Source organism: Anoplophora glabripennis, unplaced genomic scaffold (assembly GCF_000390285.2).
Source record: "Anoplophora glabripennis isolate ALB-LARVAE unplaced genomic scaffold, Agla_2.0 scaffold419, whole genome shotgun sequence".
Classification (NCBI taxonomy): domain Eukaryota; kingdom Metazoa; phylum Arthropoda; class Insecta; order Coleoptera; family Cerambycidae; genus Anoplophora; species Anoplophora glabripennis.
Window position 1 is genome coordinate 297627 of NW_019416507.1, and position 25419 is coordinate 323045.

The following is a 25419-nucleotide window of genomic DNA, read 5'->3' on the forward strand; positions in this document are numbered from 1 at the left end:
CCTATACAGACTATAATAGACATCGGTGCGTTTAAAAAAAAAAATTGGTTCATGATGCTCATTATTCTTATTCACTTAAAACATTTTTATGTAAATATTAGTAAGTGTTAGTAGGTATGTCAGCAAAACAATACACATACAATATTATATTAATATTATAAATTTAGATTACTTACCATAAGTTATGTTTGTTTTTAAAAATACTTACTTCAAATTAGATCAATAATGTCACTAATACCTTAACGGTAAAACATTGTAAAATACTATACCTAAATCACAATGGAGAAGGGCAAGGGTAAATAATAGTCTTTCTAGAAAACGTTTTATGTATTATAAAAATTCTCTTAGATGATATATACAATAAAAGCATATATGATTAAAATTAAATCTGTACAATATATAAATATCTGTTGATTATGTAGATGGAACTGAAATTGAGGTATATAAAATTGAACTATTGTAAGTTATGAGCAAATTGAAATATTTCGTGTAAAATGGCAGTGATTTGTGGTTGGATGAATGGTTTGTTTTTATATATAAATATGTACAATATATAAAACTATTTACATTATTAATGTTTAAGCAACTAATATTTTCATTTAATATATCGGTATATGCCCAAGCATTTTAGGTACAAATATTGGCTTATATAATATTGTTGCATAAATTTTAAATCACTTTTGATCACTTATAAGATATAATATACAATTGCAAAATCACAAATATTAACGCAAATAAAAAAGAAATCACATATAGAATCAAAGAAAACTATAATAAAGAAAACAATAAATGTGGATAAATAAAAAGCATATATTTATTATTATGATTAAATTAAATACTTGTTTTAAATTGCATTGATTTCTCTTTAGAACTATTGTAATCGGGTTGTTATGAAAACATAGATTTTGTACGATTTAATTAAAGTAGTTATTATAATTAAGTCGTTGCTCTCTATATAGCATGCAGTCTTTATAGATTCATAACATTCTGTCTCACAAATTTCATCATAAGATTATTAATCATTTTTATCATCCAAAATGAGATTCAACAACAAAGGCTTTTATTACTTTGTCAGCTTCTATCATAATGAAATTTGTGCATCAGAATCTATCGAAAATTTAAATTCTATGGCTTTAACCTAGATCATTGGAACAGTTTTCCAAAAATAGGAACAGAAAATATTGTGTATTTACAAATGACTATTAGTGCCTCTAGAAAATCTGCAAGAAACAGTGATTTCTAATAAATCTAACTTGAGTGCAAAGTTTGCAGATATGACCAACATAATCAATGAACAATTACATAGCCATAAAATTCATATAATTGTTCGTTACAATAATTATATTGTTCATCAAGTTAAAGACAGAATATTCTGCACTCTTGCCGTTACGATTTCCAGAATGGTCAATCAATACAAAAATACAAGGATTTTAAACTATGTAGTTTATCACTTAAAGCGTATTTTATTGCCTTCCCCCGAAGTTTAATGTCACTGCAATCAAATCTTCTCTTTACCACTCTTTTCTAGGCTAATATCATTAGCCAATTAAAGGCGTAACCCAAAATGATCACCTTTACCCAAATAAATTTCCCCAATAAATTTTAAACTAAGTAAGAAAGCACAAAATCTGTAGATATCGTCGATTTCAAAATCTGATTTCAAATTTATTCTGGGTATACTCCTTACTGACTATTTGCTTCCTCGAAAGCAGAGATAAACATTTCATCTTTTTCAACAAAAAAAGTATATAAGGTACGCACTCTGTAAAATTATTTATATGTACAGTCATTTATGGAAGCTCTAAATTATCACTATCACTTGTAAACGGTTTAGAAATGTATGTTGTGTACGTCTGTTGGATTGAGAGCAGTTTCATGATCCTTGTTCTTTGTTGGAGGTGGAGTAAATTCACCTGGCCTCAGTTCTTCGATAAGTGTGGTTTCGCTACTTCGTATTTCGTACTCCACGACACTAGATTCCCGGATCATATTGTCTATCTGGATCAGGCACTGCTCTACATATTCCTGAAATAAAAGCAAATATTTAGTTTAATTAAATGTATACAGGTTTTTGGAAAAACCAAAATGGATATAGATTTATTTATTGCCTAGAATGTAGATTCTTAAAAATTCTTTTTTATTTTTTAGGTTATTTGCCACCCGTGAAAAAATTAAAAAAAATTGATGAAACACACCCTTACGACAAATGGATCACAATTTCTCGTAAGGGTTTGTTTCACTGCTTTTAAAAATTTCTTCACATATGGCAAAATACCCAAAAAATAAAGAAAAAGACGAAAACTATGCCGCAAATAAACATGTAACTGCAGACAATATTCCTAAGAATACCTAAAATACGATTTCTTTAATATTTCATTCGTTTTCTCTTTATTTAGTGTAAAATGGTATACTGGTTAGGTGTCGTCAAGATACTTCGTTCCAGTGAAAAATAGATTTCAACTTTCCACTGCTCCTGTCAGGTACGGCTAGGTTCTGGAATCAAATTTGTTTTTTTTTTGCTTTTGTAGCTAGCTTTTGTACAAATCTCAGGGTCTAATAATAATATGGGAATTAACAACATTTAGAGGCGTGGACATTTGAATTTAGGCAAATTAGTTTAAATTATACAAAATCAACAAATTTGGAAAAAAGATGAAGTTTAATTAGATTAGAATACATCCAAATACTCAGAGCTCTCCATAAATAATAACTGCAGAAGCTTTAGGTTAATTTTTTCCCTGGAACAATGCATTTTAATGACGTATAAGTATAATTATCATTTTTACAGTAGACAAAGTGACGTTATATAAATTCATCTAGCTTTTTTCTAAAAAGTCAAGGCTATTTCAGCAATCTCTATGCTTTAGGTAATAAATATGTACATATACATTATGTTCACCAAAATATCTAGGAAAGGAACAAAGTTGTTTTAAATGGATGGAATTAGCCGTTTTCTAACGGCCCGTAACTTTAAAGGAAAATTTTACTAAGATAACTTGATCGACTTTTATTTTCGCATAAGGAAGCTACTAGTTAAGGCACATTCGCTTCTGGACACTGAAATTATACTCTTGCAACTTGTTATTGATTTTTAGTATTGCATTTTTTTTTTATCAAAGAAATAAAGAGGTCATTCTGAAAGTTAAATGCGTTTAAGGGAAGTACTGCTTTAAAGCTTTAAATAAAATGTGAATGACCCATATGTAAATAAGTATGAATAGAGATTAGAGACAAGTTTATATTTTTTAGTGGCGGCTAAGTACTATCCAAATACCCAATTAGATATTTTTTCTTCATGTTCAAGGATTAGAGTGTTTGTTTTACAGATTTGTGATATCATCTAAATTAACGATAATGTCGAAAAACCAGCCGATTTATTAAGCAAGGGCCGCCCTATCGATACCGGATGTGACTTGATAATATTATTGAAGTAACCTTATATGAGTAAACATATTTTACAGGGTGGATACTAGGAGAATTTCATATCGAGCATTGCGATCGAATTGTCAGCAAATTCATGTCAAATATTTTAGGAAACGGTAAACAGCTTATGGAAACATCTTTGAATACTCGTGGAAATCGTGGAAATAGTAGTAGAAATTACATAGGTTAAATTACAAAATGGTTCCCCAACGAAAAGTGCCTTTAGTTTTGTTATAACTTAATAGATCAATAAACTATAACCTATAATATCAAAAAATATCGGAAATTTTGTTATTATAATATTGATCATGGCCAAATATAAAAAAGGTTTTTCCTGAAATGGGACTTTTTTACAGTATGTACAAACTGACACGTATCCGAAAAAGAATAAAAAGGACAATTTGAAAATGTAAAAGATTGTATAAGAAAAAAAGTTGACCAACCAAAATTTATAAAGTTTAGAAAAATTGTAATATTGCCAGTTGATGCAACATATTAATTTATAATTATAATAACGATAAATCTAAAGCTTCTAACATTTAAAGTTACACAGGAAAAAATTGAGTACTTCAACAACGCTAAAAGTTACGCATATTTTTTGTAATTCAATAAATTTTATACTATTGTTTCCCAGATTCATTGGTGAATATCTGTAATCATTCTGTATTTTAGAAATATGTTCAGTAATATTAATCTCAAACATTTATTTCTTCTTTTTCTAAAAAATATTCGGCAATAAGTAAGTGTGATTAATTGATTTTGGAATTTTATAGAAGTCCCTGTAACATTTTCAGGAAAAAATATGTATTGTTGAACAATTAGTTGTTCATTAATATATTTGGGGCATTCTTTGTTAAAACGGCCACCCCATCTGCCCAAAAATGGAAAAAATTCGTTTTGGGCTCATTTGGTAGCTACCTACACTTGTCTAGTTTTTATTGAGCTGCGGCCATTTAAAGAAATCAAGATGGCGAACCTGTAGGGCCGGACAACTTCTAGAAAGTTAGCATGGAAATGGAAAGTTATCGTGGTTAAAAGTCGCAGAGGTGGTAAGAAAATTACGGACAGAGCTTACTCTCACGTATTTTAATCCGCTAAATACGAATCTAACCTTATTTTTGGCGCATATCCCAAGCGTTCGTGCCTAACCTCAAAAAAGAGAGCCATTAGTTTTCGTCGAAACCGTGCGGGTGTAGTTCACCGATTAAAACAAACGAGAATAAGCTTTGTCCATAATTTTTTTTACCACCTCTGCGACTTTTAACCACGATAACTTCACTTTAATGGTGATTTTCTATAAGTTGTTCGGTTGTTCAGGTTCGCCATCTTGATTTTTTTTAAATGGCCACAGCTCAATGAAAACTAGACAAGTGTAGGTAGCTACCAAATGAGCCCAAAACGATTTTTTTAGGTTGCTTCAATTTTTGGGCAGATGGGGTGGCCGTTTTTCCTGAAAATGTTACAGGGACTTCTATGAAATTCTGAAATCAGTTAATCACATTTACTTAATAATAGCCGAATATTTTTTAGAAAAAGAAAAAATAAATATTTGAGTTTAATATTACTGAACATATTTCTAAAATACAGGATGATTCTCTTACAGATATTCACCAAGGAATCTCGGAAACAATAAGAAGTAAGTATAAAATTTATTGAATTACAAAAAAATATGCGTAACTTTTATCGTTATTGAAGGACGCATTCGATTTTCCTGTAACTTTAGTATGTAGAATTTTGTGAAAACTATTTTTTCCTGTGTAACTTTAAATGTTAGAAGCTTTAGATTTGTCGTTATTACATAAATTAATATGTTGCATCAACTGGAACTATTAAAATTTTTCTAAACTTTATACATTTTGGTTGGTCAAGTTTCTTTTTTAAACAATCTTTTACGTTTTCAGATAGTCATTTTTATTCTTTTTCGGATACGTATGTACATACTGTAAAAAAGTCCCATTTCAGCAAAAACTTTTTTTTACATTTGGCCATGACCAATATTATAACAAAATTTCAGATATTTTTTGATATTAATAAAAAGTACACACGAAGAGGATTTTTTAGGTTGCCTCAGATGGGGTGGCCGTTTTGACAAAGAATGCCCCATTTATAATAAAAATTGTTAACCATTTTTTAGTGAATGAAATAAGGGATGATTGCCATTGCCATTTTAAGAAAAGTTATATTACAAAATGTTGGTTTCAGAGTTTGTGACGAAATTTTAGTTAATTTTGTTCCATTAAATTCCTATATAACATCCATTTTACCCCTAATTTTACTTAATTCTATAACCTCATAGTAATACCACTCACATTATACTCCGAGATACTCAGAGACCGTAAGCTAAACGCTGTCAATATGAGACAGGTAGTTGTAGTTAAAGCAATATTATTATAATATATATTCTTAACTGATGCCTTCAGTGCAAGGAGGAATATAATTCCCTAATAATTATTTTTCTTTTAGTGTAGCAGAAACATCTAATTATATAAAAAACTACATAAAAAATACGAGTATATTAATACAGTCGCTTTATCTGTGAATGAAATTTATTTGGTTTTGTACAAATGCTTGAAATAAACCATACTTTTCACTAATTTCGAACACTCGAAAACGAAGCATTTAAAAACTTTTTTTAGGTAAAAACAATCAAAAATAATCTCACTCAAACTGCAAATTATCAATCTCATTTACTCCTACATTTTACTAAAAGTGCAAACTGAATAAAACAGTTTTGTTATATTTTATATTATTTTTAAACCCTATTTGATATGATATGATTAAAATCAGAATTGGTGAAATTTGTACAGGATTATTAAAAAATCTTCTCAGCCAAGATAAATTCAGCTAGATTCGTCGAAACACTCTACTGAGTAAAAAAGGAACCACCGTAGCGACTGAAATTAATCATTTTTTTTTGGAGGTCCGTTATAAGTCTGTGCTCAACCAAGAAGTCTGAGACTGACGCACAAAAAACGACCGAGATGCCGGTTTTTTTTTTGTGCAGGGACGCATCGACACATGTGTCTGACACTTGATCCGGAATTCGTACACTTGTCGCGCAGGACGGGCTTACCTTTTCGATGCAAGTTATTTCAGTCAGCTTCTGGAGCAGGTCCTCCGGCGACCGCCCACTCTTGCATACCCACCCCACCCCGCATAGCGCCGAGGCGATACTCGCACAGGCGATTATGCTTGGGTGGTACCTCGAGAACACGAACTCTGTAACAAAAAGTCAGGTAAGTATACTCTCTTCACGGAGGCCTTAAGATGAACGCTGTTTAATAACTCTATTAACGTGATAGAGCTGCGTTTTAGCGTTAAAAATGTCTAAACTCCCCAAGTCTACGAATAACGTATTGTTTTGTTCATAAAGGAAAAACATTGGAACAATAAAAACTCGTAGTACGTAATGTTGAATTGTTTCTTTTCGTTTTATATTCTCCCCTACTCTACTTTGTTTTTGAAACTTTTTCTTTTCATCAACGATTTTTCTATTAATACTAGTCAGGGTTTCCGAATTATGGTTGTTTTCTCTTTATGTAACAACAACAAGAATAAAAACAACAAGTGGAGGAAGGGGGCTGCGATAATGGTTAAATACAGACATATTAGTAATGCAGAAGAAATCTCTGATACCGCGACAACTACTGTAATACCAAATCATTGTTTTAAATCTAAAGATATTGTGGACTTAGTGTATGATATGTCAATTACTGGTAGGTACATCGTGGATGTTTTTATATTTAACTTGCAACATTTGAAGAATCATAGAGGCCTTATAAATCATAATATTTTGGGAAAAAATACTCACTATTTTGTATTAGTTTTGACGAGAATTGTTACATCTCTGTATTTAGGTACTTAGTACTTAAATAATTCGATTCGACGGTCGTCATTAGAAATTCTCTTCCATTTACGGTATTTATGAAACAGACTATACTTATGGACTGTGCTTGTAAGACAATAATTAATTATTTAATTCCATGTCAGCATAAATATGCCGCGTGGTTAAAAATGAATCCAGTTCTGTCCAATTCCGTTAATGGTTGACATATCTCATTTTTAAATTGCTCCGGCTTACGGTGTGAGATGTTTTAGACTCTGATAGGATCGGGTTGGGCTGAATTACTGGATCATGAGAAACTTGTTCAGCCGTTTGATTCTCAGCGGGACAGAATAACTTTCGAATTGAATGGTATCGATTACGAATTAGAAATATCACTGGCGGTTATTGTAAGTTAGACTGCGAAAATTACACTTGTTGCAAGGTGTTTTTACGATTATTACATAAGGCACCCGTGCTTTATATTTTTGAATAACTTTTTTCCAATTTATTTATTAAACTAAATATATCTTTCATTAAAAAAAAAGGAACATGATCCTGATTATTTATATTATCATTGAAAGTAGATTCTTTGTAGAATTTTTATATACTTCGCTTACAAACACCAAAAATTAATTTAAAACTTATTTTCCCATCGAAAAAATTGTATAGCTTTTAGGTATTATAAAATTAATAATTTATTGCGAAAAATAAGAAAAATAAATGATTACTAGTTCTCACATATTTGTGAAAAGTAGTAGTAATAAAAAAAATGAGAAATTTGGCGTCATACCCGAGTAGGGTTGCCAGATCTATTGATCTATTTCATGACAGACCCGGAGAAATTAATTAGGAAATTTTGAAGTCAAATCGTTTACGAGGAAATCGATCTCTAAAAAAAAAAAAAGGTCTACAGCAGCTCAATGGACAAATTGATGTCTAAAATAAAACAATCCGATCTCTCAGGAAAATAAATTTTGGGGGTAGGACGTCTTAACCCGGAGAAATGACATATTAACCCGGAGCCCGGAGATGTACCATCAAAACCCGAAGACTCCGGGTCTAACCCGGAGACCTGGCAAGCCTATACCCGAGTGTACTACTGGTATTTATTAAAATGACATCGTGTTAACTTGCAAAAATTGTTAAAAAATATTTAGATTATTTCCAATGGTATATGTACACAATTATTAAAAAAACAATAAACAACCTCGCTGCCTTTGATGTACCCATTCAAATGCTTACATTGAAATTCATAAATCTATCTATGTTCAGCCATTTAGAAAAACTTGATACCTATAGACAAAATCTATTGGTACAGAACATACTTTGGCCAGTGTTGGAAAGTCGACTTATATGCGAACGGAAGTAAATCAATTGCTTCATTTATCTTCAAATAAATTGAAAAGCATTTGGATGAGATCAGTACGAGCCAATACGAGAAACTCAACCGTTCAAAATCTTGGAGCGTATATGCCTGCGTTGGAAACTGAATGTATACGTGGTATTAGAATATGATTTAATCAATCTGCGATATAGTTGTATCATAAACCTATTTGTTTATTTTCTGTAGATTTTATCAATTTCCAATAATGATTGTTCGAACTAGTGCTGTTACCCATTAGAAAAAATCTCGCAGATGTCAATATTCTCATATTCCCTTTTAAAATGTATTTCAGGCCTTATTAAAATTTTTCAGCGTTCCGGTCTCACCGTTTGGTCTATTATATTGGTAGCGATTTCCTTTTATTTAAATCGATCTGTAAAAAGTTGCAACTGTCTCGGCGCGCTATTGGAATGCACCCTGGTACTGCAACATTTCTCACGATCCAAAGACAGCGCATGTTCAAGGTTTATGGCCATTTCTCGTACACTTTGATATCAATTGTCAATAAATACGGGTTACAGTGATCTAGGACCGACAAATTTCAATTGACCATGAAGCACAAATATAAGTTCTAGTTCTACAAATGAAGATAAAAACCAACTTCAGTTTATTGGTGCAATTAAAAAAGACAAACAACAATTTCACAGACTCTAATATTCTTGGAAGAAGATTTGTCTCAATAGAAAATGGAATTATTCAAATATCTACTTTACGAAATATGAATAAATTGTCAACCAATTAAAATAGATTATTTCGAAAGACGACTTGTTTTCAGATTTCAATGGGACAAATCCGAAATTATTCTTGCGAGAGAATTTAAATTGACAAGCCAATTGTGCGCGAATTTCAATCAGGATCGCATATCCAGCGGCTTTAAGGGCCTTAAAACCGAACCCCACGTCGGCTGAGAGCACTTTCATCACGTCGCTGTCTTTTATTTTTGACGGCCTCCTCGCCCAATAATTTAAAAGCAATTTCTTCTGGCTTCGTCTCACCGTGAATACGTTAGGCCCACCAAATTACGAACGGGTTTGGCACCGAAATCTCCTATAATTTTAGCGGTAACCGATATATGAGAGAAATATGTCTAGTGTAGTGCACATTGCTTCATTCCAACATATTTTATTTTCAACATTGGTTGGGTTACATTGTTAATTCTGTCATGTCTTATTGAGTTAGGAGTGGCTCCAAAGGCCAATAGTAGCACCTAGTCATTCATAAATCTGCAATAGGCATCTCAACGCGAATATTTAGGTAATTTTGCTGACAACTTACACAAAAACATTTTTGTATGATTTCTTTTATCTACGGATTATTAAACAGTAGATACTGATCAAATTTACAGAAACGCGCATCTAGATTTTTTATAATTTAGAGCTAAAAATTAGTATACCAGGGTGTGATTCACCCATCCTCTTCTTCCATTAGCGGATGCTGGGTGCTGGATGTCCGATTGTCTTATATTAATTCGTGCCAATTCTATAATGACCAAAATTAGTGTGTAAGACCCCGAGTCGAGCGGTCGTCGAACTCTGACGTCACCCGGTAACCTTGTATCCCAACACGAGGTCAACTGAATGTTTCGCGTATACCAATAATAACAAGACGGGAATATTTCGCCCAGACCTTTTATTGGCAACAATTTAACGAAGTTGTGCGTGAATGAATTCGATCGTTTCATTCGGGCCGCATCTCTTTGGGGGCAGGACCGGACTTGAGAGAATTCCACAGCCACGACAGCATCAGAAAATCTTAAGAGAAAGAAGAAGAAAAACGTCTATTCTAGCAATACGAGTAGTGCCATGGAAATAATTTTAAATTTGTAAATCGTTTAAGATTCAACTAGATTCAAGTTCCAACATCGATTCGATCAAAGATAAATTCCATAACTATTCCATCAAGTTGTTCTAGACCATAAAACTTTTTTGCCCATATAGTTCCTATTCCTACGAGTCACAAACGCCAGTGAATGAACCCATTTAATTTTATTTTAAATTCGATTTATTTAAATGGATTTTATATTATATCCGTTCTATCGCTTTCCAAAAGAAAATCGAATAATAGCTATTCGGAGTGGTAACACAATACCATTTGGTGTCGAATGTGTATTGTGTGAGCTTTTTTCCTTTTGAGACCCGAGCAAGTTATGATATGTGGGTTATTAGTATTGTTGGCAGTAAACCACACAATCTTCGTGAGATTGAATGAGAAACAGCGCGATTGCGGAATGTAATTGGCATAAAGGAATTCCGTTTGAAACGGCCGTTTGTGTTGGTCTCCCAGCGCTCAGAAAGCCTGGAATGCCGTGGGTGTTGTGTTTTACCGATGAAGTTTATTGGTCTGGTGTTCTGTAGACCGACAAACAGGTACACTATCACGCACTTTGAATGGCCGATGGATAGTTTTCCACCAATGTAATGTAAACTGAGTTCACACAGTAGTTGGGCTTAACAAACACTGTTGTTAAAAGAAATGTACGTAAAATTTGATGATTGAATAACCATCAATAAGGTCTTAGATGTTATACCTATCATAATGTGGACTTCGACCATTGACTCTATGTGAAGCGAACAAAAAATAACTGGTTCAAAACATATCAGATCCCCAATTCATTCAGTGATGTTTCGATTTTTGAAATAATGTCTTGTTGTATTCCAAGATCCCAACCTTTGTAACAGACAAGGAAGATGTATAAACAAAGAGAGGCTACCAAATACAAATTATCAGGAGCATAGTTCTAACTACTATATTAAAAGATCGGTACTGGATTGTGTTCTTTAAATGATCCTTTACCTACAGCTTGCCTCTGCGTCTATAAAACTTGTGGTCAAGACGAATTTGGAATTTCTCGTAGAAGAAAATTTGAATTATGTACTTAGTTAATGTTTACGTTTCTTTCTGATATTAGTCTGAAAACATGTATATTTTTTAGAATAATGAAAAATATATGTACAAGCATTCAGTATAATTATAGTCTTTGTATTATGCAAAATTTGTAATAACATACTTTTAAGATTTTTTTTGTAGAAACGCACATTTTTATGTTGAGCTCAAGTTGCTCAAGGGCAGGTATATTAAACCATAGTTACACTATTTTAAACCTAAAGTAATATATTATAGGTTTCAATTACTAACAACTGTATTTATTTTTGACATATCTCGGAAATGTACTTCAGCTTCATCCGGAATACGACATAACATCTTCAAATTCCTGGAAGCTAAGTGAGGCTTTTATATGCCGCAGCCAGTTATTTTATAGTGCTCCAAAATCGAGCTAGCCTTCAAGCAGACAACTGTCAGACAGGGCTACGCATTGTTGTGGGAAACTGAACCAGCGAAATCGAAAGTTCGGGGGCCACTGTTAGGTTGCGGACCTTGGATGAGAATCGCTAGTCGGCCGCCTTTGTGGGTCCCCGCAGGTCCCACTAGAGGAGCGGTTAGTCGTTAGAATCTTAGCTGAATTTTTACGGTAGGTATCCGATTCTCAATTATGGGAAGTTCATCTGATGTGTTTTAATGAAAATATTGGCTCTCTGCGGATGTGAATTATAACGATCCAAACTTGTCAAGTCGCAGTAACACTTTGTCAGCAGAAGGATAAAGCTGTAATTCTTTACAGTGGATGTATAGGAGTGTGTGTTAGTGCATTATCTGAATATTTACATGTTTCCCACGTCACTTTGCACAAGATTAGACTGGTACATGAATTCTTACTAACATACAACATTTTTTCCATGACTTATGATCGCTTATTAACTCTCCAGCACAATCTTCCAAACACAGTTTTGTTAGTTTAATATTATACTTTGAATGAAATAGAAGGAATTGCAACAGAATTAATACTATAGCATTGCCTGCATTACTCCTTCTCCTCTTTAAATTTACCTGCCAACTGTCACAGTAAATTATAACTAAATTCTTGGTCAGTGTTATTGTCCAATGGATTGGATTGATTGATTATTCTTACTATATAAATATCGGAACTTTGTTTTATTAAGTGGATCCTGTTAATCAGATACCAATTTACAATAAAATTCGGATATTCTTAGTGGTGACAAATTACAAAGATTCTCAAGATATAAAAACCGAGTTCGAAGGAAAATGAGCAAAAAAATTATTATCAGTGTGTGTATCTTTATGTTTAGAATGTTAATCAGGTTAGAGAATGATAAATTATATATTTCTTTTTTGTTATTAAAGCACTATGTTCATTGTGACAATAAGTTCTAAACTGAACAAATTTATAGTAGTCTCCGTTCCTCTATCCAGCTTTGTAGAACCGCGATTTCCATTAAATGCCCTTCTCGGATACAGCGAGGCCGAAGAGACCACAAAAAGAACAACAAACGTTTTCGCATGTTTTCGTCTACGTACCTCTGGCACACAGGGTGATGAGGGTCTTTGCATGACTCAGGACCATGTCGTAGTTTATGTTCCACTTATCTTCCAGTGGCAGCCTGTTTAGGAGGTGCTTAAGGAAGTCTTGGGGAGTTACCGCCGCCACGTCCCACTTTAGTTTGCTTAAGACTAGAAGTTCCCATTTCTGCAAAGGAAAGAAGACTATTATAAAATATAAATGAGTCTTGCTGCAAGTTTTGAAGGAACCAAGCCCAATTAAAATGACTAAGAACCAAAACAAAAAGTTATAAAGTCGAAAGTATATTTAGCTTCAATATGGGGAAATCTCAATTCTTTTAAATTGCAATCCCACATTTTTCCTCACAGAAACGTAGATTTATTTTTTCTGAATTGATAAATACTCCCATTATAATCAATACTATTGAGAATATTATGTAGAAACTTAAATTTTATCTGAGACCAAGATGGTTTGCTAGATCACCATCATCGACATATAAGTGCTACGTGTGGATGTAAGTTATAAAAAAGAGCTTGACAATGGCTACTGATTTTTTTCTCCCTAGTCAACTGAAATTACAATTTCAGCTTACCTACTCTTTTTTGAGATAATCATCATATGAATTTGATCAGCAACATTATCAAGGTACAAAATACTGTTCTCTTCTTAATCAACTTGAAATTTGGATTCGCTCTTTTTGAGTCAATATCACTAACAAAAATATGGAGTACAAGAACATTATCAAAGATAAAAAAGTTGAAAGAGTAGGTATACGAGTATGTCAGCGGCAAAAAAAAACAGATGCAATATCTCAAAATTCGAAATCTAAGAGCATTATATTCCTCATAATAGTACATATTTCTGGATTTAGAAGGACTAGATCTATGTTTCTGATAAAACAGAATTGGGGTTGCAATTTAATAAGAATCATGGCGACCTCACAAATTTTTCCTATCGACAAAACATTTGATTCTGGAAAACTGAAGTAAAATATGTATATTTGCTGCCTGACTTGGCGTTTTTCAATCAAACCGAAAAGAAAATATGTTCACTCTGTTTAAGTGTTACATTTTCTGGAATATCTGTATCTACACTCACTTCGTAGACACAGTGAATTTATTCTGAGTGTTCAACACCAACAATGAATCGTAATGAGTTTATATTAAGACACAAACATAGGGAAAACAAACTGTTACTCGACGAAGTGACTGTCGCCTCGACAAAAACTGCTCTGTTTTCGCATCTATAACAGTACCTACTTCATTTTACTATGGTAAAATTCAATTGATCGGTTTTCTATTTTCGGTTTTTGAAATAATAACAAAGATTAGGTTATCTTGAGAGGCAAATACTACAGAAATACTTACTAGAGAAGAACAGGTAACGTAGCTGATGGAAGAAAACTTATAGTTTTCGTGCTAATGAAATGTAAATTCCAAAGCACTATAACTTGCGGATTACTAAGTTAAATTATAGGGGCAGATACATAGATAATCCGGTCCTGTCCGAAAGGAATTCTTGTTTTTTCAAACATCGATTACAGTGGATGAGTTTGTGCTGAAGATGGAATAGCTAGGAGGAAAGTCTGAGGGTTGAAGGTCGCGACGTTCGCTTTGACCGGAATGTACAGGGTGTGTCGAATTTGGTGTGCCATGAAACGTCAATTTAAAAATTAACTATGAAGTATATTTTGTATGTATTATCACATGTTTGACTTCTAATAAAGGAGCTAGAGAACCATATGGATTTGTTTAATTTAAAATAGGATATAATTATAATATATTAATAAAATTAGTAGCATTTCATTACAAAACTTTATTTTAGTTATTACTATAATAAAGTTTGTATAATTGATAGTCTGCTTTTAGCGAAATAATATCATCTAAATAACTAACTACATATATTTATAACTAACTACATATATTTTTAAATTTTGCTAGATGATAAAGCACTTAAGATCATCAGTTGTTTTATTATTCTATGTAATTATCTTACGATTGTTACATAACAAATACTTTATGCAAGTATGCATATGTTTCTCATTTGTGGTATAATAATAGTAGGTATATCAAGGGAGGAAAACGTATATATTTCTACTAACTAGTGGTTTTCTTATTTTGCCATATTTTGTTATTGCTACAAGCGTTATCTGTTGGGAGGTTCAAATATTTTTCATACCTACTTTTTTCTTTGTTGAAACCACGTTTTATTTTTGCACTGTGGGGAAGGTTACTGTCCACCAAAATAAACTCACAATAAAAGTAACACAACAAATAGTTTATTTTACAACTGAGTATTAAGGACTATTTAATTACACCGAGAAATACTCTTAATGCAGGAAAATATACTTAAATGTATAATGCCGCAATTATAAATATTATTCGAAATGATTTAAAAAAAAATTAAATCCAGATACTAAGCTTATTAGTAAATTGGAATTTTTCATTTATTTTAGCTTACGGCGAATAATTACTTATTATTTACGTGAAAACACTGACGCAGTACAATATTAGTATCCTCATAGTACCAATGGATCAAGGATAAGGAAAGAGTTCAAAAGTAGGAGTACCATTTAATTAATGACAGAAAACGCAAAATTTCATAATTAATTTAACTATTTCTATATCTCCTCTAATTTAAGAGACTGTATGGTTTAAGATGTATATATATAAAAAAATAATATCGTTTCTGTTCTTTTTAAACGGGATAAGCAAAATCGGCATCTTTATGTTTTCGATTGAAGGTTTGGACTTTTTAAACACAGTTTTTGATAAACTATTCAAAATGCACTGAAATTATTGAGTTTGTATAGTGCAGTCTTCTTATCTACCTACATGTAAAACTTGTGAAAAACCAACCAGTGATGTAGAAATTTAGGCCAAAAAACAAGTCGAATAGTTTTCTTTTACATATTTCCATACATACTTGGATAGATCGTCCCTAAACAAAACTATTTTTATTACTATCGACCTTTTTGTAGAATGTGCTGTTGTCGAGTTAAAGTCCGAAAACCACAGTCAATCGTCAATTATTTTGCTCAAATTTCTCTACAATTAGAGATACGAAATCATGGAAAAGTTAAAAGATTTGACTTGCAGCACAATTTTGGATCAATTACTGAAAAAACATTGACGACAGAAACAAACCATGTGTAGTTTTGGAATTAGAAGGGACATATTTTAATTGTCAAATATGTATGTAAGTTATTTGACATCGCAGAGAATATTTTACAGATTTAGACAGACCATTCCCAAGAAAAATATATTTATTAGAGATAAGTAAATTCTCCCCAACAACGTAAGATAAGTTCTTTTTTGTCAGTTGAAACCTCTCAGATCTTTCCTAATTTTCATTTCTTAATTTTTGTTCAAATTTTATATGTCTGTACTGAGTCTGAAGCTTAATATTCTGTGGAGCTTAATAAATTGATAGTAAAATCTATGAAGGGTAGATAGTAGGGTTTGCTGAGGAATTATTTTATGGAAACATATAGCTCATTTGACAATCTATTTTATCGATACTTATACTGGTTTGACATACATACATATGTCAGGAACATCAATTCTAGATGCCATGTCTTATGATATACTTACAAGAGCTAGGATCACTAGGATTGCATTAGTATGTGACCGTTTGTTTTGGTTCGAGGACTGAAAGTAAAGTCCCTGGGCGACTAAAATCGAACTATTTCCTGAAATCCGGGATTAATTTTTAATCTACGTATTGCAAAAAGGTAGTCAGATCTAGCATGCTGGGAAAATAATTAATTATAGGGGAGTGAAGCATAGTGCCAGGTTTGAAATCCTTTCGAAAAAGGCTCGCCCTGTTACCAGTTCAACCCGTTCGTGGGATTAATTACCAGCAAGATTGTACAAATCAAATTAGCTGAATAAGACGGCGGCTGCTCGCGTATTTGCCATTCTGTACGAGTGCCGTTTTTTACAAAGCTGCCATATATCGCGACGGCAATTCTGAGTACGATAAAAGTTACTTGAGTGAGTGGTCCGATTAGGTAAAACGACTCTGTTTGACTCCCCGTATCGTGGACATGGTGCCAATGGCATTAATTAGTTATTAACACTGACGGAAACCCGTTCCACCTCTACGTAGTCATTGCTTCGAATTCCTTGATTTTTAACTGTCTTTAGCACTCCATTGGATCCCTTCTCTCCAACGGAATCCAGCTTTTCTTATGGAGCAATTAGTTTAATTAAAGACTAAAGAAATATTGTTTGTACACTGGTGAATGTGGGTCTTCCATCAGCTACTTTGGTTCAAAGAATACGTTGTTTTAGTAGAATAATTTCAGTCCTTCCTGATCTGAAATAATTTCTAATGAATATACAAGAAAAAATTTCTTGAATGAACATTTATTGTAAAAGCAGAATATTCTGGAACAAAAGAAAATAAATACCCTTTCAACTTTCAAAGCAAGTTTATGAAGCATTGCTTCTCTGGTAAAAAATATTATTGTTTCTTATTATTTAATCTTGTAATACTAGTATCTTGAAAACGTTTCAAAACTAGATGGAAATAAACTAATTAAGAAAAATAATGGAAGATACAGTCCTTGTTCATTGTTCTTATCGACATGAAACTTTAAACCTCTCTGGACCAAATAGAGTATTGTATTTGTATCAACGTTAAGGACAATATTGATGTAAAATTAGGATATTGGGTTAGGACTAGGCTGATCACAGTCTTATAAAGGAAAGCTAGAGATTGTAAGCCAAAGTTAAGTCACTTGAGGCAGAAACAGTTAGCTTTCTTGGACAAAAGTAATTTTTTTATTTGCACGTGATGGTAGGATACGTATGTTTTAATTAAGACACACGAAAGAGGAAAAGTTATTATTTTTTTAAATACGAACACATTTATATACAGCGCTACCCAAAAAGTTTGCACTATATGGGAAAAAACTTTATGTATAAATTTAATAAATTCCATCGATTGTCAATTATCTGTGCATGTCGACAAATCAAAATAGCGCCCATCAAATTTCATAAAACGTTTATTATATACGAGGGACAGACAAAAACTGCAATTCGGCCCAAGAGGAAAGTACCATTATTTTCAACCCTAGGGGAAAAATGATATAAAGAAAAGTTATTTCCCTCTAAAAGATTAGCCCGAATGTAAAGTTTCAGTTCATTATTATGAAAAAGCGATTCCTGACAATTTTGGAACTTTCCCACTTACTATAATTCGAGCGAAAACATCCATCACGAAGTCACGTTTATTTAGTACGTTTCTACAAGAAAAACATTATATAATTCCTTAAAACAAGTTGAATCAGGAACTAATAAGCCTGTTATAAAAAATTGTGAGAAAATAAGAACTTTGGTGCAAACTTATTTTATGTTCAAGAATAATTTAAATGGTAAAGTTAATTTACTGTTATTCAAGAAGTATCGCCTACAATGTTTCACCTAGAAGTAGGGTTGTCCGTAGTCAAAAAGTTGATTGTTAATGATATCGTTTTCTTTTCGTATTTTTATTTGTTTTTTTTTGTATTACTTTGTAAAATAAAAATTGTTTCCACGTTATAGCATCTAGGGTTAATATGTTTTGAACGAATGAACTGTAACTATTAATTTAAGAATTGGTGTTGACGAGGTTTACCAATTTACATAGTTTTTATATTATTCTTGAACACAAAACGAAGTTTGCACCAAATTTGTTCTTATATTCTACACCAATTTTTATAACGACCTTATTAGTTCCTGATTCGACTTGTTTTCAGGAATTATAATGTTTTTCTTGTGGAAGAATATTTAAAAAACGTGATTTCAGTAATGGATGTTTTCGCTGGAATTATGATACCAGGGAAAGTTGCAAAAATGTCAGGAATCGCTTTTTCAACATAATGAACTGAAACTTTATATTCGGGCTAATCTTTTAGAAAGAATTAAGTTTTCTTTACGACATTTTCCCTAGGGTTGAAAATAAAGGTACTTTACTCTTGGGCCGATTTGCAGTTTTCGTCTGGCCCTCGTATATAACACACGTTTTATGAGGCTCGATGGGCGCTATTTTGATTTAACGACATGCAGAGATAACTGAATTGACAATCGAAGAAATTTATTAAATGTATACATAAAGTTTTTTCCCATATGGTGCAAACTTTTTGGATAGCACTGTATGTATTATAACTAATGTTATTATGGGAAACAAGAGTTAGTTTCTAATAATCCAAATAATTGAACAACAAATTTTAATAAATTTCGGTAATTTTGTAGTTTAATCGTTTATTTCATTACAATCGTTGTTTTTAATTGCAAATGAAATTAAAAAAAATGTATATGTCGATTTCTCAAAAGCAAAGTAAAACAATTCTACCTAGGAAGGAAGTATCTTTTACCCCCAAATAAATCTAATTTTGTATTAAAGTACTTGGAAAACAATATTTGTCCTAAAATAGAAATACGATAAATAACCGAATCAGGAAAGACAAATAAAATTTCGTTAATAATCAATTTAATTTTAGGATACTTTGCTAAACACCAAATATTAAATTTTATAAATAAGATATACTGGTATTATAAAATTTATCCTAATTTATTATTACCCGAAAAGTGAAAAGAAATGTGCAGGTCACAGGTATAAATTAGCTATTATCAAAGTGTATAAAAGTCAGCGGCGCCACTTTGGAGCAGAACTACATAATCTGACTATTGTTGTTCAATGTATTAGTGTCACAGAACCAGAGATATCACGCTGAATTGTGAAACAACTCCATAGAAATATCCACAATGACTCCTTCGGGGTCAAAAGAATTCCTTTTTCTAGTTCTAGGAAGAATAACACCTCCCCTACCTGCTAATCTGACGGAATTCGAAAGGTATTTTAAAGGAAGTAACAGGTACAGAGAGAGGTGCATAATGTTTATTTCGAAAATACAGGGGATAAAAGTTTTTTTGTCTCACATTAGACTATAATAGTGCAAATATCGAAAACATCATTTGTTTAACTGTCATTTTCACTCTTTGAAAATTGCCGAAACTGATTGCGTTTTGTACTTCCTATCTTTGATAGTTAAAGTTTTCTTAGTAACTAACATGCATGCTTTCAAAGTATTCATCAACGTCTTCATTAAAAAAAAAAACGAAATTTTACTAGAAGAATTTAAAATGTTAGTAATGAGATGCGTGGAAAATTCTGAGGTAGCAGTTGCTATACGCACCAGCCATTTTAGGCTCTAAACAAAAATCGCATCAGTTATTTGAAGATCGCTTTAAACGTTAGTTTTCTTTGAACGTGAAGTTGGAAATGTGGGTGACTGGCTAATTAGACCAGTTTTTCTGCGAGGAAAACTTACTAGTGAGGTGTATCGAAATATTTTGGAACAATCATTTTTTGAAATTCTGGAGGATATTCCATTGACAATGAGAAATTTAATATTGTTTATGTACGATTGTGCTCCAACAAATTTTAGTGTGGTTGCTCATGAGTTTTTAAGGAGAAACAAATTAAGAATTTCTGGATTTTCGAATATCACAGGTAATATATTCTTTTGCCATGTGTTTGTAAAACGTTGTGTATACTTGCCATTGATATAATAGAAAAAATAGCAATATATTCAAGTATATCTCCAAAAAATTCCATAAATGTCCTCAAAATGTGATTGAAATTCTTTTAAATATTCATAACATAAAAGTTACTGACGTAGTACTCTATAAGTTAAGGTTTTCTAATCTACTTAAGCCACATTTAATAGTCCTATATTGCGGGTTCCCTATCTAACTTCATAGGCGGTCTTGTCCGCAATGATCATGGTGTGGTAATATAGACTAGAGAGAAAAAAAAACTAACCTTAATGAGCAATATTCGAGCTTTATATCAACAAATAATGTAATATTAACAGACTTATGTTGGCTTCAGAGCCATCGGAAACCTGATGTAATTAAGACAATAATGTTCTAGTTTAGTTGCAGTTAGTATAAGTGTGTATGTATATTTCATTCTAGTGTTAATTACTTAGCATTAAGTTACTAAACTTAATAGTAAATTTAATTCCTATAGGAGGCAGTAGCTGGCAAGAAGTTCATAAAGAGTGATTTTTCATATAGAAGATCAAGACCACTGATTCTTTGTAATGCTTATGAGCTGAAAAACTCCAGCAGCTATTGGCGTCTGCTTCAAAAATGCATTAGTTTTATGTTTAATCATCGGCCTCTCAATTTTGAAATTCATCACGACTTTTATATGATAGTTCTATTAATAAAACACCAAATAACAACAAACCATATATACATATATTAAATTATTTTTTTCTAGTTGACAGTTCGTGATTTAATCAGTTTTTGTGAAAATTAATGAATATTTATGAGATTATCTCGTACTGTTTTTGAATATTTCATTTACCACCATCCGAGTACCTAACTGAAAAAATTAATAATATTACATGTTCAGGGAAGACGAAACGGAAAGGTAGTAGTTAATAATTGTTAGTGTGTAACAATAGTAGGATTGTTTTCATAAGTTATATTATACAGGGTGATTCTGGAGAAATAGGAAGTGTTGCAGGGGTTGATTTGCGATGTTATTAATCATGCTATTGGCAACATCAATAGAAGAGGAAACGAATACATTGAAGTTGGCGATATTTTTGAAATAATCTTCTTTAATTATTTACCATTTATAAAATTCCTCTGACCCACCGGAATCACTTTGTATATAAGAAGTTGTATAAACAAACTACTTTTAAAATAAATAAGTGTACTTTCTTTTTTTATATTCAATATTTAATTGAAATTCTTCAAAATAATAATCTAAGTGGGGCAATAATCAAATCCTTACCAGAAGCTTTGGAATTAGGAATTCTTATTAAATTTACATTGACAATTTAATTTGGATTAACTTGGCAGTGCTAACAATGGTCAAATGTAGAGACTATCCGCTTAAGTAAAAATCTATAATGTACTATACAACGTCTAAACAAATATCTCATTCTACCATCGTCTCTTCTACGGTAAGCTAGAATTACCTATTTCTATCAGAGTGATTATAAAATTGTGTATGTTTTGCTTTTACTAGAAAAATAAGTCTGATGCGAACTTATACGTGAACTTTTCTTTCAATTTTCTGGAAAGATAGTACAGAGTGAAATTTGCCTCATATTTTATAACTTCGAGATATGAAAATGTTTAGATAAACTATTTTTGATAGGTTCTTAATAGTAGGTGAAATGCAGATTGTCTTGTTTGGATATTTTGCGAAAATAGTTCTTCCGATTTATGTGACCTAATTTAAATATTTTTAAATAATTATTTACAAAAAGTTACTTAACGCACAGTTCATCGTCCGATAAGTAGGATAAAAACAAAGATAAATTTTACAAGGAAGCAAAAAGCTGACACACATTGGCGCAGGTAGATTTAAAAACAGCTGATTTTCATACTTGAAAGTAGGCAAACCCTTGTTTCGAAACCATTGTTGTCATTGTAAAGAATGCGATTGTGATATCCATTATTATTTTAGCTACTTGGTTGACATAACACTACGGATTGTTTTCGATTGACCTTACAATAGATAAGAGGAAGCAAGGGTCAGAAATCAGCTGGTTGATGGCTCTATTAGAATGGACATTATCTAGACAAGGATCCATTCATAAGTACAGTCTACTCTCTTGGCACATATTCTTTATCTTAATTGCAGTTATTCTGCCACAAATAAAAATAAAAAATGTATAAACAAACCAATTAAGGTTTAAAACATTATATTTATACAAAGCTATTTAGATATTTGAAATTACGGAATTTCTAAATGGAAACAGACATTTGACAACAAACTTGCAAATATCTTTTTACAATGGAATTAGAAAAGCAAACTATATCTTTATATAAAAATATGATAACGATGATAACATTTCATTGAAAGAAAAACATAATATCTACTATAAATACATTTTAAGCGTTTATTCGTATTTAAATTAGATGTCATTTTAAGAAAAAATTTCTTAGCAAAGAATAACAAAATAAAATTGTTAGCACCACCTACAAATACTAAAAATAGTTTATTTTCTTTGGTAACACTTCCCTGAACTAGATTTTCATTGCAACGTAAATGCATTAATTTTGTGCTCAGAAATTATTATTTTTATTAAAAAGAAGGTAATAATATAAAATGTATATGTCCGGAGGCTTACTACAAAATATTTGTATTACCTACTATCCGTTACATGTTTATTAATAACATAACTTTGTTTATTTAATGCTCGTTCTTTCAGAAATACCTTTATGTTTAAAGTACAGGTTATTCATATTGTACATAGAATTGATACAGAGGGAGAAACGGAAGTGATTTAGAGTGTAGAGAGTAGAGTGAGTAATACTGAGACATATTGAGTAAGTGAATAACAGCAATAAATACTTGATAAGTTCCGAGTAATTCTATATAATACCAGACTAATGCTTAAGTAATGCTTTAATTATTACAAAACTTTATTAAAGGGAGGGAGGGGAGATGTTTACGTTTATTCTCTTTACTACATGTTACGACAAGTAAATGTACCTACTGCGGAGACTTTAATATTGCGAAATCTTACAGATGTGGTCGAGCGACAGGTGAACTACTAAATTAATATTTTTATTTGTCCAATACAATTTTTAGCCATACTTTTAATACATCCAGACTAGAATAATAGTGAGCGAGTATTTTCGAGTATAAATTTTAGTCAGCAGTTCCTCTAGGTTCAAACCTCAAAAAGTTCTTTTATTTTTGAAACGAGCCTTTTTGACACATTTATTAACGAAGATTTTAATACCATTTCAAGACACTCCTCTCTCTATTTCGGTATTAAATCTAATTATCACTAGGTAATATACAAATATGTAAAGAGTTGTAGTTTTGTTCTTTTATTATATTTTGTTATTTTAAATTAAAAAAAGGAGGTAGGTAACTCATAAATTTTCATATTTTTTTAAAAACAAAATGGAGCAGAATGTACACTGATAAAAATTGTGGAAGTTCAAAATAGAATTTTTACATATTTGTGATGGATTTTATGCACGAAAAATGTAAATGAATTGAATATGTAGAATTATATGATTGAGTCTATATTTTCTTTTTGCGATGTATTCTTACCTTTTACGATGTATTATTCCTAATCCGTTATGTGTTTTTACTATATTTGATGTAAATATAAGAAAATGTGAATTTACATGACCTGATTTGGCTCAACCAATCAGATTAATCATGTGATCACAGGGTGTAGTGTTACCGCGCATGTGTAGAGTACTGTGTTAGTTGTTCAGTAGACATGTTTAGATTCATTTGTGGCGTAATAATATAGTATAGTGTTTTAACTACTTAAAAGTAATAAACAAATACATAAATAGGTAAGTAAATAATTACACAAAATCTTAACTTTGTGTAAATTATAAATCTCTAAATTTTCATTTAAAGTTATGAAGGATACAATAATAACCAGATTGAAATTTGCTTAACCTTTATACGCATATATTCAGATCGTAGCTCACTATTTAAGACATAGTTTAATTATTGTTTTACTTACACTTATTATTAATTAATTAATTATTTACTTATTTTGTTTCAGTTTAATGTTCTCAAAATGTGGTATTTGCTCTCGAAATGGTTCAGATTCAACCTCAAAATGCAACTGGATGCAAGCACTAGGGCAAAGTTTTCATCCAGAAAAAATCATTATATAAAAAAAAACCGCAGTAAAACTATCCCCAAGAAAATACATGAAGAATGTTCTTATACTGAATTATTTTAAATTAGAAATCAATTCTCTGGAAGAAAATATATCTCAGTTAGCTTAGATACATATTTATTTAATTAGTCCCCACAGTTAAAGAAGATGCTTCAGATTAATGCAAGCTTTATACGGTTTTCGAGATTATGAAAACGTATTTGGTAGCTCATTTTAAATTTAAACATTGAAGGACAAAGATGTCACTAAAACAAGTAGTGTGTAAAATTAAATATATATTTTGTCATTTAAACAAGTAAATTTTTTACAGAGATTGATTTATATATTTTTTTAAACTTTTACTGACTTCGTTACTGTCATACCAAGCTTTTCACTGTACTGTTATTTTAAGAAAACTGTTTAATTTGGTTTAAATAATATTCTGCATACGTCGTAACCTGCCTTGGAAAAATATTTAAATACTTAAGTAAGAAAATATATTCTTTCTAAAAATATTACAAAATAATAATATCTAGATTTCCTAAAATTACAATGTAATTTTCGTGTTTCTTAGTAAAATTACACTTTAGATGTAAATATACATAATTATATCGTTAATGTAAATTTACATTTTATGAACATTACTGACGTCAAAATACCCAATGATCTTGGGTGCACTTTTACATAACATTTTTATCAGTGTATTGCATCTGTTATAAATTTTTTGTGTAATTAAACATTACAAGTTTTTTTTAATCTATAGATTCTCATCT

The 25419-nt window shown here is 31.4% G+C and overlaps 1 protein-coding gene across 1 annotated transcript in view; it reads right to left on the bottom strand.

Moving 5' to 3' along the window:
* Window positions 1-312: 312 nt before the first annotated feature.
* The window catches only part of LOC108909684 (G1/S-specific cyclin-D3-like), a 33184-nt gene continuing 8077 nt past the window's right edge, over window positions 313-25419 (bottom strand). The window contains exons 3-5 of the mRNA XM_018714087.1: window positions 13008-13176; window positions 6497-6642; window positions 313-2025 (exon numbers count right to left, since the gene is read on the bottom strand). Of these exons, the coding sequence (XP_018569603.1) occupies window positions 1831-2025; window positions 6497-6642; window positions 13008-13176 (510 nt within the window). The 3' untranslated portion in view covers window positions 313-1830. The remainder of the gene's footprint in view (window positions 2026-6496; window positions 6643-13007; window positions 13177-25419) is intronic.